Source organism: Poecilia reticulata, linkage group LG1, assembly GCF_000633615.1.
Source record: "Poecilia reticulata strain Guanapo linkage group LG1, Guppy_female_1.0+MT, whole genome shotgun sequence".
NCBI lineage: Eukaryota > Metazoa > Chordata > Actinopteri > Cyprinodontiformes > Poeciliidae > Poecilia > Poecilia reticulata.
Window position 1 is genome coordinate 29,349,181 of NC_024331.1, and position 15,276 is coordinate 29,364,456.

The 15,276-nt window shown below is 38.6% G+C and overlaps 1 protein-coding gene across 1 annotated transcript in view; it reads left to right on the forward strand.

Moving 5' to 3' along the window:
• The window catches only part of nr3c2 (nuclear receptor subfamily 3, group C, member 2), a 104,739-nt gene that overhangs the window by 1,770 nt on the left and 87,693 nt on the right, over positions 1 to 15,276 (forward strand). Inside the window, exon 2 of the mRNA XM_008420339.2 lies at positions 1,070 to 2,893. Coding sequence (XP_008418561.1) covers positions 1,089 to 2,893 — 1,805 coding nt within the window. The 5' untranslated portion in view covers positions 1,070 to 1,088. The remainder of the gene's footprint in view (positions 1 to 1,069; positions 2,894 to 15,276) is intronic.

Sequence of the window (15,276 nt, forward strand, 5' to 3'; positions counted from 1 at the left end):
TCATAACAAATCCCTGGTTTTATAGACTCTGTAGTTCAACATGATCTTTATGGCAGATTGTATAATGATGTATTAGTTACCTTGTGCAGCTTTTGTTTAATGCACATACTTGTACCCGTCATTTTCCAAAACATTTTTTTTATTACCTTCAGAATGCCATCTTTTATGCAAAAACAGTAGGTTATTGTCCATATTTGTTTTTAACTCTAAATTTATTTTATTTCAAGATGCCTTGACTATTTTTTTAAAATAATGTTTAAAGTGGATCATTTGGTGATTTGCTCAATGTTTATTTAAAACCAGGGTATTAATTGAGTGGAAAGAGAAATAAGGTTTTTGAGTGACGGTAACTCTTAGTTTCAAGTGTTTCTTTTAAAAAAAAATTCCTAGTATTCTTTTTGAGGAGAAAGCAAATAAATTAACATTGTTATAAAACTAATAAACAGCACATTACATTTTCATTGAAGCAAGGTGGAAAACTTTTTTTTAAAACCACAAATACACCAGCATTGGAAAATTGTATGAAATATCAATACAAATATCAACAAAACAGGAATAATAACCTGTTATGCTACTGTTTTAAAATTTCTCTTGGTCTGACAAAAAAAAACAAAAAAAAACAGTATAATCCATTTTGGTTGTCCCAAAAGTTATGGTGAAAAACCATAATGTTGTAGTTTTGTGACCTTTTTCAGGTAGTGGTATGATATAATAATACAAGAGCACATTCTCAATTATCAATAAACTTTAAACTACAATGAAAATTTCACTGGAACTGGAAGACAGTTTAAGTCTTCTAAAATAAATGAACACAGTCTACGTAATAACAGAATTGTTCTTCAAAAAAAGAGCTACTTAGGACCAAAGCACCAGACAGATGACGTTTTTCATCCAGCTTTTGGTAGAAAGAAAAAAAATGAGAAAAATTATTAATCATCCAAATGGAAATTATTGCGTTTGTTTCAATTTATCATACATTTAATTGATTTATTGCTTATTGTGACAGGTCTAATTAAACTAAGCAATTTGCAATCTGATATCCATAATAAGTGCTTTGTTTGTTTGCCAGGTGACTCAATGAGCCAGCAATGGAGACCAAAGGATACCAAAGTTTCTTTGATGGAGAAGACGCAGAGAATAAATGGTCTGAAGCCCCGAGCACGATGGAGTACTCCTGCAGCACAGAGGATTCGAGTCTGACTAGCAGCGACATCCTGATGGACGTAGTCAATGTCAGCTGCTGTGCTGGAAGCCTGGCAGCCGACAGCAAAGACAAGAATACCAAGAAGCAGGAGCAGCCAACGCTTCAGCTCAGCCAGAGCCAGCCATTTGTTCTCCCACACTTCAACAACACCCTGCATGGTCTTAAACAGGAAATGGACTCCAAGGAGCTTTCCAAGACTGTGGCTGAGTCTATGGGTCTGTATATGAACGCTGCCAGAGAGGCGGACTTTGCTTTCAGCCATCATGGAGGCAGCTCAAGCCCAGGGAAACCTTACCCAGTGTGTGGGCGCTCGCTGGAGGAGAACCAGTGCGGCTCCAAAAAGAGCCCCAAGTTGAAGCCATTTGGCTTTCAACAGCCAGGTGCCACTCCCAGGGAAAGCACCACTGGGACTGTAGTTAGTTCAGCGTCCATGCTTGTGTCCTCCCTGTCCTGCAGTCCCCAGACGTCCAGCTGCATCTCAAGCCCCGGAGGCAGCAACAACATGGTGTCATCTACAACCAGCCCTACATGCTTTGGACCACTATGCTCGTCTGTCAGCAGCCCTGGAAGCCAGACTTTGTGCGCAGCAACTCTAGCCAACATCAAGAGCAGGAATTCAGTCACATGTAGCCCTGTAGAGTCCAGCACAGTTGGTTCGCCCCCGCTGACCAGTCCGCTTAATGTCATGAGGTCCCCCATGTCCAGCCCACAGAGTATGAGCAGCGTGCGATCCCCTCCATCCTGCAGCACGACTTGTAACATTAGGTCGTCTGTTTCCAGCCCCACTGGTGGCAGCTGCACTGCTGCTACTAATAACAGTAACACAGCAAGGCTGTCCATCTCCAGTCCGGCCTCTGGGGGCCCAATGGCTGCCAGCAGCCCCCAGAACTCCTCCTCTGTTGGGTTTCCTGTGTCCAGTCCGGCTGGTGGGCTAGGTTTGGTTCAGAACGACACCAACAGTCCGGACGCGGAGGGGATGACCAGAGACACAGATTTCAAGAACTTTGAGTTCCCTAAAGTGGAGATGGTGGACGGGGAGGTGTTCAGCGTGGGGCTGGACCAGATGGGCATGGTTAAGTACATCAAGAATGAACCTGAAACTGACTTCCGGAGCATGTGTCTCGGCAGCTCCAAATGTAACGTGAGCAGCACGCCGTTAATCACGCAGATTAAGAGTGAGCCAAACAAAAACGAGGGTTGCATGAACCAGCAGCCCTTCGGAGAGACGTCGCCGTCCCTCAGCCTCTTCCCTGCATCCGAGACCACATATTTATCCCTGAGGAACAACATCGACGAGTACAGTCTCTCTGGGATCCTAGGACCCCCAGTCTCTTCTGTGAATGGGAACTATGAGACAGACTTGTTCTCCAACAATGTACTGTCTAAAGGGGTCAAACAGGAGTCCAATGACGGCAGCTATTACCAAGAGAATAACAGCATGTCCACCTCCGCCATTGTTGGAGTTAATTCCGGCGGACACTCATTCCATTACCAGATTGGAGCGCAAGGAACAATGTCATTCACGCGGCATGACATGAGAGACCCGTCCAACCCTTTGTTGAATCTAATTTCACCTGTAACGGCGTTAATGGAGTCGTGGAAATCTCGGCCAGGGTTGTCACAGGGTTCGCTGTCAGCCAGGAGTGAAGGCTTCTCGGGTCAGAACTGCATCGCTGACAGCATGTCAAGGTAAGAGGAAGAAAACGCGTCTCAAAGGAGTCTCTGGTTGAAATTTGAGGAGCAGCTTTACTTATGTCTTTCAGAGTATTCCTCTTGAATGTTTCATAAGTGATGTTTACCTTGAGAACTGCAAAATGGAATCAGTAACACTTAAAGTACTTAAAATGCATTGTGACACAGTGGGAACTGGAATTACACAACAAGGTTCAGGTCGCAGACATGACATCATTTCCCCGTGCTGCACTGCAACACCAAGGCAAAGTTTAGCTCTTATCTGCAAGCAATCCATAAATATAGACTTATTTTATTGGTTTCTTATCAAGTCGTCTAGCTGAGATCTCCTAAAATGCAAATAGCTGTTTATTGTAGTCTGTTGGAAGCATTATAAATAATAAATGTCTGATTATTACAAGATTTTGTTGCCAAACACGTGTAATAAACAGCTGATTATGTTGAGGCCTAGGGGAAAATAAATCTGCTAGCTTGCTAAGATGGTAGAAATCAAACCCAGATGTTGAGGTTCGGTTTTGTTCTGGTCTACCAGATTCATCTGAAGAAAGTACATAATAAAGGTGTTAATGTTTTTAAGCTGTAACTTAAACTGTTAAACCAAAACAACATCAAAGAAAAAAGCCCTAAACTTAAACAGATGCGTATTAAATACCAGTAAAATCGCTGAACTTTAAGGTCATTATGTTCTGGAAGTTGGACAGGTGATAAACACATTATCGCCGTTTTATGGAGGACATGTGAGTGACACAGATTTTATGAGCCGGAGGGAAAAAAAAAGAAATATAAACATAGTCATAAACTACCTGCAGCTTACCTGCAGATCTTCAGTGAGGTGCTGTTGGTGTGTGTATACAGACCTCTGCTCAGATGGTGTTGGTGGAACAAGTAACTGGTTTTGGTACAGAAACAATCAACAGTCATGAAGTGGAAATTTACCTTCTCAGTTTATCCTTCTGAAGAGCTCACTGATTGTCCTGCTTGCCGTACCTTTGAGTTTTTAAGTTGTCTTCATGTCATTTGCTATCATTTTTGGTTCTGATTTAGCAGGATGAACTGCCAGATACAATACATTGCAAAAATATTTGTACATTTTCAGTTTAGATTTTAAGTAGATTGAAACAAAATAGCGTTTCATTGTTAAAGAGGGAAAAATTAACAATTCTGTGGTTTAATGTAATCTGGACTATGACTGGGCCATCTTGTTACAATAATAAGTATAAATCTGAACCATTCAATCATAGATCTGGACATATTATTCAGCTTTTCCGGTTGTCCAAGCTTATTACGCCATGGTCCAAAACTGTCAAGTTGAAAGTAATTGAGGGCCACAAAAGATTGATAAGAAAAAATGATCAAGAAAAAATTATTTACACGACTAACACAACTAAATATTTTAGTAAAATAAAGAAGTTTGCATAGAAAATGCAGCTATAAATCATTTAGATCTGAAACATAGCAGGTTTGTTTAAAGCAAATTAAAAAAAAAGATTAATAAAATCAAACAAGCAATGAAATTTAATTAGAAGTGAAATTAGTGGTTGAAAGAAGATGAACTTGTGTTGTACTTCCATATTTATTATAATGATGCTCAGTGTAACGCTGGTAAAAACTTTAAAGAGTTAATAGAGTAGCCATGTTGTGATGACTTTTTGAAGGCAGAGTTTCAGAAAGAGCAGGAGTTTTTTAAACAGACAGGTCCAATTTCAAGATGCTGAATTACGAAGTCAATTTTCTTTTAAGTTATATTTGAGATATACAGCATTTTTACAACAACTGAAGTTAACATAGCTATTTGATTGCGGTATAAAATAGCACCATGTGGCTGAAAATACATATTAATGGCCAAATTTGTAGAGAGCATAAATAATGGACGGGTTGTCTCTGGGTACTCTGGCTTCCTCCAGTCCGAATACATGACTGTTCAGTTAATTGGTGTCTAAACTGCCCTTAGGTATGAATGTGTTGTTTGTGTGTCTCTGTGTGTCTCTGTGTTGCCGTGTAATGAACCGGTCCGGGGTGTAACCAGGTTTTCGCCTAAAGACTACACCAGCCCCCAGTTTAAGTTCCTTTCACTTTACAACTTTGGGCTTCCTTGTGTTGGTTTGACATGTGAAATCATAAAAAAAACGGCTTTGAACTTTGGGGTTATGAGGAAAAATGTAAGTTTAAGGAGTTGAGTGCTTTTCCAAAGCAGTGCAAAATATATATTTGCCAGCAAGTTCACCTGGTTAGATTTAGTCTTAGTCTTGAAAATCTTTAGCAGATTGATTATCCATTTAATTACTGTGCTCCTTATCAAATACTTGTGGCTCTGGTGCAGTGAGCTCTGTGCCTGCTCAGACGTATCTGTGTTTGAGTTTATTTATACTGCATTTCACCTTATCATGATTTTTCTATCCTCTGGGTTTGACGTGTTTATTCTGCTTTATATGAGCTGTGCACACTTGTCTAAAGAGTAGATACTCCGTCTGTGTGTGTTTGTGCATGTGCTATAACAAGGCTTGCAGCTCTGCGGAGACTGATACAGCCCCGTTGCCTTGGAGGCAACCCATATGGCAGGAGCCAAAGCGATGTTGACGGGATCACTGCCACCTTGGTCCTAATGAGATCCAGCTTAGACCTAATGTCAGACAGGATGACAGGAAGTGGTGGGCCACATGGCAGCAAGGTGGGGAGGCAGGAGCCCACAAAGGGAAAAAAATACACATACTTTAACAATGCAAATATAAAACACATATAGAAACTATAGATAGATACAAATATGTTCCAGGTAGAGTGACACAGCAACATGATTAGCTTATTGTTACTATAGTCTCTTGTCATATCTGTGGATGAGGATTAGGACCACAGAAGAAAAAAATAAATTCAGAATTTAATCTCGGATTTCTGACTTTTTTCCTCAAAATTCTGAGTTTAATCTCAAAATTTTTTGTTGTTTTTTCTTCTTCTGAATTTTAACTTTTTTCCCCTGAGAATTCTGACTTTGATCTCCAAATTCTAACTTTCTTTTCTCAGAATTCTGACTTTGATCTCCAAATCCAAGAATTCAGAATCTCCTTTCTCTGAATTCTGTCTTTAATGTCAGAATTGTAACTTTTTCTCTCAAAACTCTCCTCATTTTTCTCTGAATTCCAAACTCAGTCTTCAAATTCAGACTTTTTTCTGACATCAAAAGTCTGAGTTCAGAGGAAAAAAAAAAACTGAATTTGGCAGAAGTTCTGAGAAACATTCTGAGATTAAAGTCAGAACTATTGTTTTATAGGACTTAATCCTCTTCCGTCCATATCAGAAGTGTTACCTCACATATAAACATTTAGATTTGGTCAGTTTAGAAATTTAGGAGATGCGTCCAGCTGTGGTCTTTTCTTTTAAGCTTCTACAGCCATAAAAAGCACAGCTATTGCTCTCTATTTGCCGACGGTGGTAATTACCTAAAAAATTTTTTAAAAAGCAATATAAATTGCCATTTTGTATTTGTTGGGTTTGCATAATTTTATTATTTGGATTCATTTATAAAATTAAATCAAATTGTAATTGTATTTGTACATTTCAGCAACAAGGCAGTTCAAAGTGCTTTACATCATAAAAACACAAAACTCAACAATTGAAACATTAAATCTTTCCAAGCGCCGTCATTACACGTCAGAATTTATTTTAAGCATTACACTGGTGTAACTAATTTGATACATTTGGGCAAATGGATGCACATATTTTGAGATAACTAAAAGTAAAATTGTTGCAAAATGGTCACATGAAGAAATTTAGCCCCTGGCAAACACACAAATCTTTTTTTACACAGTCATCGACAATTTTGTTAGCGATTTAGGCTGTCCCTGGACTACAACACATAAAACAAGTTGATAGAGGTATTTGAGCTGAATGGAGTTGCAGTAATTTGCTCTTTCTGCAGGGAGTTTGCATGTTTTTGTCCTGTTCTCAGTTGTGCAGATGGTTATGGATTCTCACCAGGTATTCCAGTTTCCTCCCACAACCCAAAACTTTCACTGTTAAGCTCATTGGTCTCTTTAACTAGCATTTAGGAGTGAGTGTGTGCATGTTGTGTTTGTGTGTAACATGATGGACTGGTGATCTCTCACCAAACGACTTCTGGAGACAGACACATGCCCTCCGTGACCCTGCAAGGATTAGCGGGTTTGGACGAAAAACGGATGCATGACTTATTCTTTTTAAACCAGAATGGAGCGTTCTGCTGTTTAATGCATTCAATGAAAATGGATTTCATAAATTTCAAGCGTAGGAAAAGAAAAATCAGATTTTTCGGTATTTGACCTGCTGATCCAGTCTCTTAAAGTTTCTCCTCATGTGACATCAATTTACACATTAATGTTTTATCAGGCGGAATTAATCCAAGATAACTTTTCGTCTTTTAATATCATAATCCAGCAAAATGTAAAATTCAAACTGACGCTTTCAATACTTTGTCTAGTTTCAGAGTTCCTAATTAAAACATCTAAACATGTCCTCTAGCCTTTGAAAAAGCAACCCACACAACAGATTGACATTTTTCTGTTCCCTTCGCCTGAAACCAGATTCTGCAACTTGACATCGCAAGGAAGTATCAGATTTGAGCCGGAAAAATGCTTTCGCCTGGACTGTGGCCAACTCTCAATGTTCTGCAGAGGGATGAAAAGGCACACTCCTGAGAGAACACTAACAAGACTTTAATTGTATGTTCCTCCACTAAATTAATGGATGGAAATGATTTGATTAATTCAGACACCGTTGGATACTAATATCCAATTAAATTCCCGACACCAGGCATGCACAGGGCCTCCCAGTGCATTATGTGTTCCTGACTCGAAAACGGGCAGCTGCATCTTTGGCTTGGTGGACCGACCTTTCAGGTGAAGGTGGGAGAAAATGACAGACTCGCCACTGTTTTAACTTTTAATTATGCACATTCCTGTGTAAGATGGGGAATATTTAATCATTTAAAATGTGCTAATCTGGTCCTGAGATAAACTTTAGGTCACAGGTTTGTGTTGTCTTTTTATGTCACGTTGCTTTTTTGAAAAAAAAAAAAAAAAGTGTTTAATTGTTCACTTGCTTTGACTTTGTTGTTGCATAATTGTAGATGTGACAGTTTCTCAGCAACTGTGTCATTTCAGACACTCCAACATATATTGCGCACGTAAGTAAATATGGTAGATTGCTCAATAAATGCTTTTAACTCTTTAGTCACTGTGTCCAGCTGCGAAAAATGCACTGATAAAAATAATACCACTCAACAGAAAAGACAAGCTTCCTTTATTTAGAGAAAAGATCTTGTTCAGCTTCCAGACTTTTATTGTCATTTTAAAAAGAGAACAGACCTGTATCTTGTTTTTATTGCAAGAGGAGGTGTTGGACTTTTGTACTTCTTTTAAAATTAATTAAACAATCTGCATTAAAGAAGATGAATACATAAAACCCTTCAGCGTTTCCCCTAGTGTGAATGGTTTTCTGAATACTAGAAGTGGGCCTAAAGGATAAAATTTTAACATCTGTAGAGCGGTGCTTTCTCAGCTGCTCAGGATTTGTCTACTTATATAAAATATTATGCTTCGAAATAACTTGAGCAAAATAAAGTTTAAGCTTATTTGTGTATAGGAATAAATTGGAGTGTTGTGCATGTTTTTTGCACCTGATAACTAAGCAAACAGGTTAAGGTCATGCTTGATGTCCAGACTCTCTGTGTCTTTGGCTGAAGCAGAGCTGAGAAGTCACAGTGAAAGAGATGAATAGTGGTGAGTTTTAGGTGGATTTTAACTGCTGCACAGTGCTGCACCAGATCCAAGAGCTTTTTATCTCTGCAAATTTCACCGGGTGATATCATGATAGCCCCACCAGCTGACTCTCTTTGTTCCCCAGCAACGTGACAATTTCCTTTTTTATTCCAACCGGGTTGCACATCTAGGGTGTTACACCTTTGTTTTGCAATAAAATAGTATCTCATATAGTCTTCTATGTACCTGAAGCACTACAAGTTCAATTAGGTAAACAATCTCCGAGTGTCTTCTTCCATGGAGCAAATTATAACAAAATATAACATAAATATATAATATAAATATAAACATTTGTTCTAATACAAACTACTACAGCAGATCTTTCCTATCCATGAAGCTCTTCCTTAGAGCTGCAGAATCCATGTCAAGCTTCTGCCTCACAGAGCATCCTTCCCCTATGCCTTCCCCACCTAAACCCCCCAAACTAGCAGGATCTGCACATCTGCTAAGCGCAACAGTAGCTACTTTTCAGTGAAATGCTGGTAAAAACTTGATAGAGTTTTATTTGTAACAACTGGAGGTAACATTGTCACTTGACTGCATAAAATGTCACTTTGTGCATGGAAAATACTCAATACAAAAGCAATTTCTTTTTTACTATTATTATAATTAGTAGAACTAGTAGAACAGCTAATAACTGACCTGTTAAACTGTGGTCATTTTTAGATACGTACAGTTTTCTGTATGTTTTTGTTCTAGCCAGAAACATTTAAGCAGTTTCTGAGTGAACAAAATAGAGTGGGGGAAAAAGTTCACAACTATTTTGTTCTGATTCTTTATATGTTGAATAAACTTTTCCAAACACATTGACTAGTGTCTTTATGAGGAGATTATATATAATTTTTTTTTTTTGCTTGTTGCAGTAAAATGTCAGCCCACAGGTAACTGTTAATATACCAAATTAAAACAGGCAGAAACATGTTGGTAGTTTTATTCATTTACTTTAAGCGATTGTGTTTTAAACTATCCAATAAATAACGAACTTACTTTCATAGGGTGCAAAGTTTAACAGGTGCAAATTTGACACCGAGTCAGATGATAAAGTGGCAATCACATTAGTAAACAGATTTCACACCCAATAAAACATATCATAAACTGATTGATGGCCTAATTACAGTTTAAAGTGGGTTTATTAAAGTTTCCACTGGGGCAGCAGGGGTGGGGGAGGGGACAATGACAACCCCTACAAATATTAATTTAAGAGAAGCAAGGCTGAGCTTAAATTAGTCATTTATTTATCTGATATAAGTTATGTGGGGTTTGTGCTTCTGGTGAGCCTCCTTTGCATCCTACCACTTTTGATTTTTGACTCATTACATGACATTTATGATCCCATTATGTTTTTCAGATTAAAATGTTTTGTAAGAGCTACGGTTATGGAAACAATGTATTATTTTTTAAGAGATGATACAATAACCAGATGCTTTTGTGGTAAATCTGAATAAGGCGTCTTAAAACATCTCCACAGCCTCCCCCACACTTATGCACAAGTGCACAACACTGCTGCCAACAACAGGAACAGCTCACTTTCTAGGCCAAACTTAACACTCTAATAAAAGTGTGATACTTTACAAGAGGCAACGCTGCTTTGATTTGAAAACTTGTCCTGTCCTTAGTTGAACTTCTTCCCGACTCACAGGCTGGCGACAGAGGGCCAGAAATCCTCTAAGTCCTGGCTTGCAACTGGGGATCCTCTCTCTGTTACCTACTGCTGGCATTCCCTTATGTTGTCGAGGTTATTAACAAACTGCATAAAGGAGGTGGAAACTGAATACCAGGGCTGCAACAAAGCATAGTGCGTGCTTCTGTTTGCTGATGAATGCCGTGGTTTTATAGCAAGCTGCAGTGTGAATCTGTGTTGTTCAATGGCTGTCTTTTGTTTACCTACCATGCAGGAAGTCTGTGAGTTTTCTCACAAGAGCTCTGCACTCAGGTGGCTTGTGAGATTTTGTTTATCAGTCACACAGAGCGAAGAATTGGTTTTCATTGTAACAAATTAGAGTTTTGAACAATTTTGTGCTGTGAAAAACTGTCTCGGCGTATCGTTGAGACATTAAGTCAAAATGGAGTTTGTGCCTGATACACTTGACTGATTGAACAAGACATGCCTTCATCATTCATGTTTTACAATAACTCACCCAAATGTTTGCGCCAAGCCTCTATAATTAAGCCTACGGTTTGTCCCGTTCCTCCATGGAAAGGATAATATAGAGGAAGACACTTTGCAAAAATGCTAATTGTTCAGCTTGAAAGGTTCCCAAAGTAGGTCACGCATAGTTGGCGCAAATAAAGTGAGGAGAGTTTGTTTGTGTGTTTTGGTGAGAGAAAGGGGCGTGTGTGTGTGTGTGTGTGGGTGTGTGTGTGTGTGCGTGTGTGTGCGTGTGTGTGTGTTGTAGGGATAGGGGGTGGAATTAATGGCCTCTTGCGCCTTTTACATAACACTCCATTTCTCTCTTTAAAAAAAGTGTCCTAACCTAAACAGACACAAAACATTTAAATATGCATAAGTTCATAGCGCCTTGCTAAAGTATTCACATACTCTGGGCTTTTTCACATTTTGCCACATTACAACCATAAACTTTAATGTATAATAGTAGAATTCTAGGTATTAGATGAACACAATGTCGTGCATTGCATGGAAGACATAGTTTTAAAAAAAGTTTTTAACAAATTAAAATCTGAACAATGTGGCAAAAATAGAAGCATTCTTTTGAAATATGTTTGTACATCTAAAGACTGAAGCTTTTGCTTATTCTTTTGTTAAAAATTTCCTCAAACTCAGTCAGATTGGAAAGTCATGGGACATATTCCCAGGTGGATTAAAGTCTGGACTCTGACTGGGCCATTCTATCACATGAATACAATTTGATCTGCATTCCATTGTATCTCTCTGTCTCTATAATTTTCCTAGTTCAATGTAAAGCTGTGCTCTAGTCTTTTGCAAACTCTCACAGGAAGAAAAAATTGCTTTGATTTAAATTAATTGTGTCAAGAGTTTCTTTTCAAACCAGTCAGAGAAATGTTATAAAGTCATATTCTGGTCTGAAGTGCGTACCCAGAACCAGAACCAGCATTCAGCAAATCTGGAACAAACTTCCAGAAAACTGCAAAGCAGCTGAAACACTGAGTTCCTTTAAATCACAGATAAAGACCCAACTGTGAAGAATTGTTTTTGAACCATAGTAAATCAAACATTGAGCAACATATTTAATGTCCATTGATGATTTTGGCGATGGCACTGATCAAAATGTAATGTTTATCACTGGTTTCTGTATGATGGTTTTAAGACTTTTTATTTTTGTGTTTTTATGATGTAAAGCACTTTAAACTGCCTCGTAGCTGAAATGTGCTATACAAATAAACATGATAGATAGATTGATGCTCAGTAAATTAGATTATGTGGCTCATTTTTATTAAAACTACTTAAAAAAACAAAACAAAAAAAACAACAACCTTTAAGCAGGTTTTCAATTGACTTTTTATCAAGCTCACAATTCTGCTTTAAAGTTTAATGTTATAATTTAAAATATCATGCTATATTTAAGCAGACAGTCATCATAGTTACCAGAAACAAGCGCCTGAAAAAATCAGTCTATGTAATTAATCTATATATTGTGTTTGAATTATTTAATTGACTTACTGAAATAAATGAACATTTCAGTTCTAATGTTTTCAATATGGGGCTGCACAGTGGCACAGTTGGTAGAGCTGTTGCCTTGCAGCAAGAAGGTTCTGGGTTTGATTCCCGGCCCCAGTCTTTCTGCATGGAGTTTGCATGTTCTCCCTGTGCATGGTGGGTTTTCTCCAGGTACTCCGGTTTCCTCCCACAGTCCAAAAACATGACTGTCAGGTCAATTGGCCTCTCCAAATTGTCCCTAGGTGTGTGTGTGCATGGTAGTGTGTCTCTGTGTTGCCCTGCGACAGACTAGTGACCTGTCCAGGGTGACCCTGCCCCTCGCCCGGAACGTTAGCTGGAGAGGCACCAGCAACCCTCCCGACCCCACAAAGGGAGAAGGGTGTAAAGAAAATGGATGGATGTTTTCAGTGTGACTGTACTTGACAAGCTAAAAGGGAAACATTCTTATTAACCACCTGCCTATTCATTACAAAAACAACTATTACTGTTCACATGTCTTTTTTTGACATAAGCAGTTAGTGTCTCCTGCTCAGCTTGAGGGCAAAAGTCTAAATGATATATGTGTCTTCTTTCTGAAGTATTTAGTTGAATCCTTAAAACACTGTTCTGCAGAACCTCTGTTATTCAGAACTTGGCTCCATTAAGAGTACTGATCATGAATGTAGCCTGCAGCACCCATTGAAACACTGACCCAGATATTACAAGGAAGCTTCTGAAGACCCATAAAAGCGGAGGAAGAAAAGACGAACCTGTTGTGGCAGTGGAAATGGGCTTGTGTTTCACAGCAAACATGTTTGTCAGGTGGTGCAACATGATCTGAAGTTCAACTTTTTGGTGAAAAAGAAAACTGAACCGATTGTTAAAGGTCAAGGATCAAATTACACACAGACTGAAAGAAAACAAGAAACTTTCTTTCTCCTCCCTAACCCGAGGTTGAGTCTTGTCATGCAGATCGGTGCAGTTACATGCGTTCATTGTTAAAAGTCCATTTTTTAAAGTAGTTCAGGGTCACTTAGAGCTGTGGCCTCAACCTGGTGGGAGAGCAGCCACACCCCACACAAACACAAAGACCTGTTTTACAATTTCTCCTTGGTTTGGTGTAGAATTACCTGATTCCCTGACATGCACTGGAAAAATACCTGTAAAAGCACAAAGATTAACTGCAAACTATTTATTAAGTAGTCCCATCAATGATCAATGATCATCCCACTTTATTCTGTCATGTTTGATATGAATCATTGCAAAGGGTGAAGAAGAAATTGTTAGGAAAAACCAAGACAATGAAAACAATGATTTTGCAAAAAATTGCATCAAGACAACTTTGTGGTTAACTTTACAACTGGTAGAAAAGGAATGATGAATATTTTGACTTGTACTATTATGTATAAAATTCTATTCTAGCATCTAAACTGAATCAAATACATCTCAAAAATGCATTTATAAACATTGGCATTTAAAAGGTCAAACCTGAATAATCATATAAAGATGAGTTATTGATCACCTTTAAGGTGATCAATAATGCTTCTTTGAACAGGTTAACATAGGTTTATGGCCTATACAAAACATGTTCATTACATTTTTTGCACAGAATTATTTTTGGACAATAAGATTGTCCAAGATTGCTTCGTTTTTTCAGAATGCGCTGCTTTTGAGAATCTTATCACTTTAAATATAATTAAGCTGCTAGTCACGACCCGAACTTAACTTTTATTCTCATATGTGAAAATGGCTGCAAATTATACAACCATACATTTCTGAAAAGCAGAAGTAGAGCCTCCTGTGCAACCAGAAATAATGCATGTGGTTTCTCAATGGAAAGTCAACCACAAAACACTTGTCTTTTCTAGCAGCCATTGTACAGAGCATGCAGCAGTAAAACCAGCTGATCAGATGTACGGGAGCTCAACTTGGGTCGCTGGTTAACGGGCTGGGCTTTTTTTGGGGTTGCTATGTAACAGGCAGTGCCTGCTGATTTGTGGTGTTACATTCTAGAGGAGACACCAAAAAACAATAACTTAAAAACGGCTGAGTGATCTTTTTTTTCAAGAGACCCAAATGGATGTATAAAAATGTACAAAATGTAAATTTAGCTTAATATATTCTGTTCAAGTACCAAGACGGAGCGTTAAAATGAAATGAAACCATGGTGAAAGATCATGTGACTGTGTAACAATAAAAATAATATCAGCAGGTTCCAACCAGTACAGTGTGGGAATCCCCACTGGTCCCTTCAGCCTCCCTCAGGCCTGCATAAATGGCTTTAGGGTATGAATTGAATTATCAGATGAGAGGATTCAACCCATTGCATCTTTACTTCTGGTAAAACTGTCTCTATTTATTGGAACTGGACCAAGAGATCTGGTCCGGGCTGGAGTTTATTCTACTTGTTGTTCCCAATAAAGGGAAAAACTATGTGAGTTGTACAAGCCAGTAACAGGGCTAGACAAGCCACAGCGTTCTGGACCATCTGCAGAGGTTTCACAGCAAGGACTCGGCGACCAGTTAGGAGGGCGTTTCAGTAGTTAAGGTGGAAAATAACTGTCTACTGCAATGGGAACAGGGTGGTGTGTTGGGTTTGGTGCAGCCTGACTTTTGAGTCATTGCTGTGATATTTTAGTCTTTGTTGCACTGGTGCTGCAGCAGTAGCTGCGTTTCCATTACAAATGTGTGCAAATCTTTGGTCAATATTCTAATTTTGAAAAAATATATATATATATATATATTCACATTCACTGTGTTTTCATTACATAAATGAAATTAAAATCATGTGAATAAGCTTGTTCATGCAATAAGTTATTAAAAATCATGGCAGCAACGGATGTAAACAGTTAGACGTATATTCATATTTCAATCATGGCGTTATTCTCATCATCTATCAGCCAATCAGAGGAGATGTCGGCGTCTTATTCAGGCTTTGGAGCGACAGCCTCCCTGTATTTGGGAGCGTATGCGGTGTT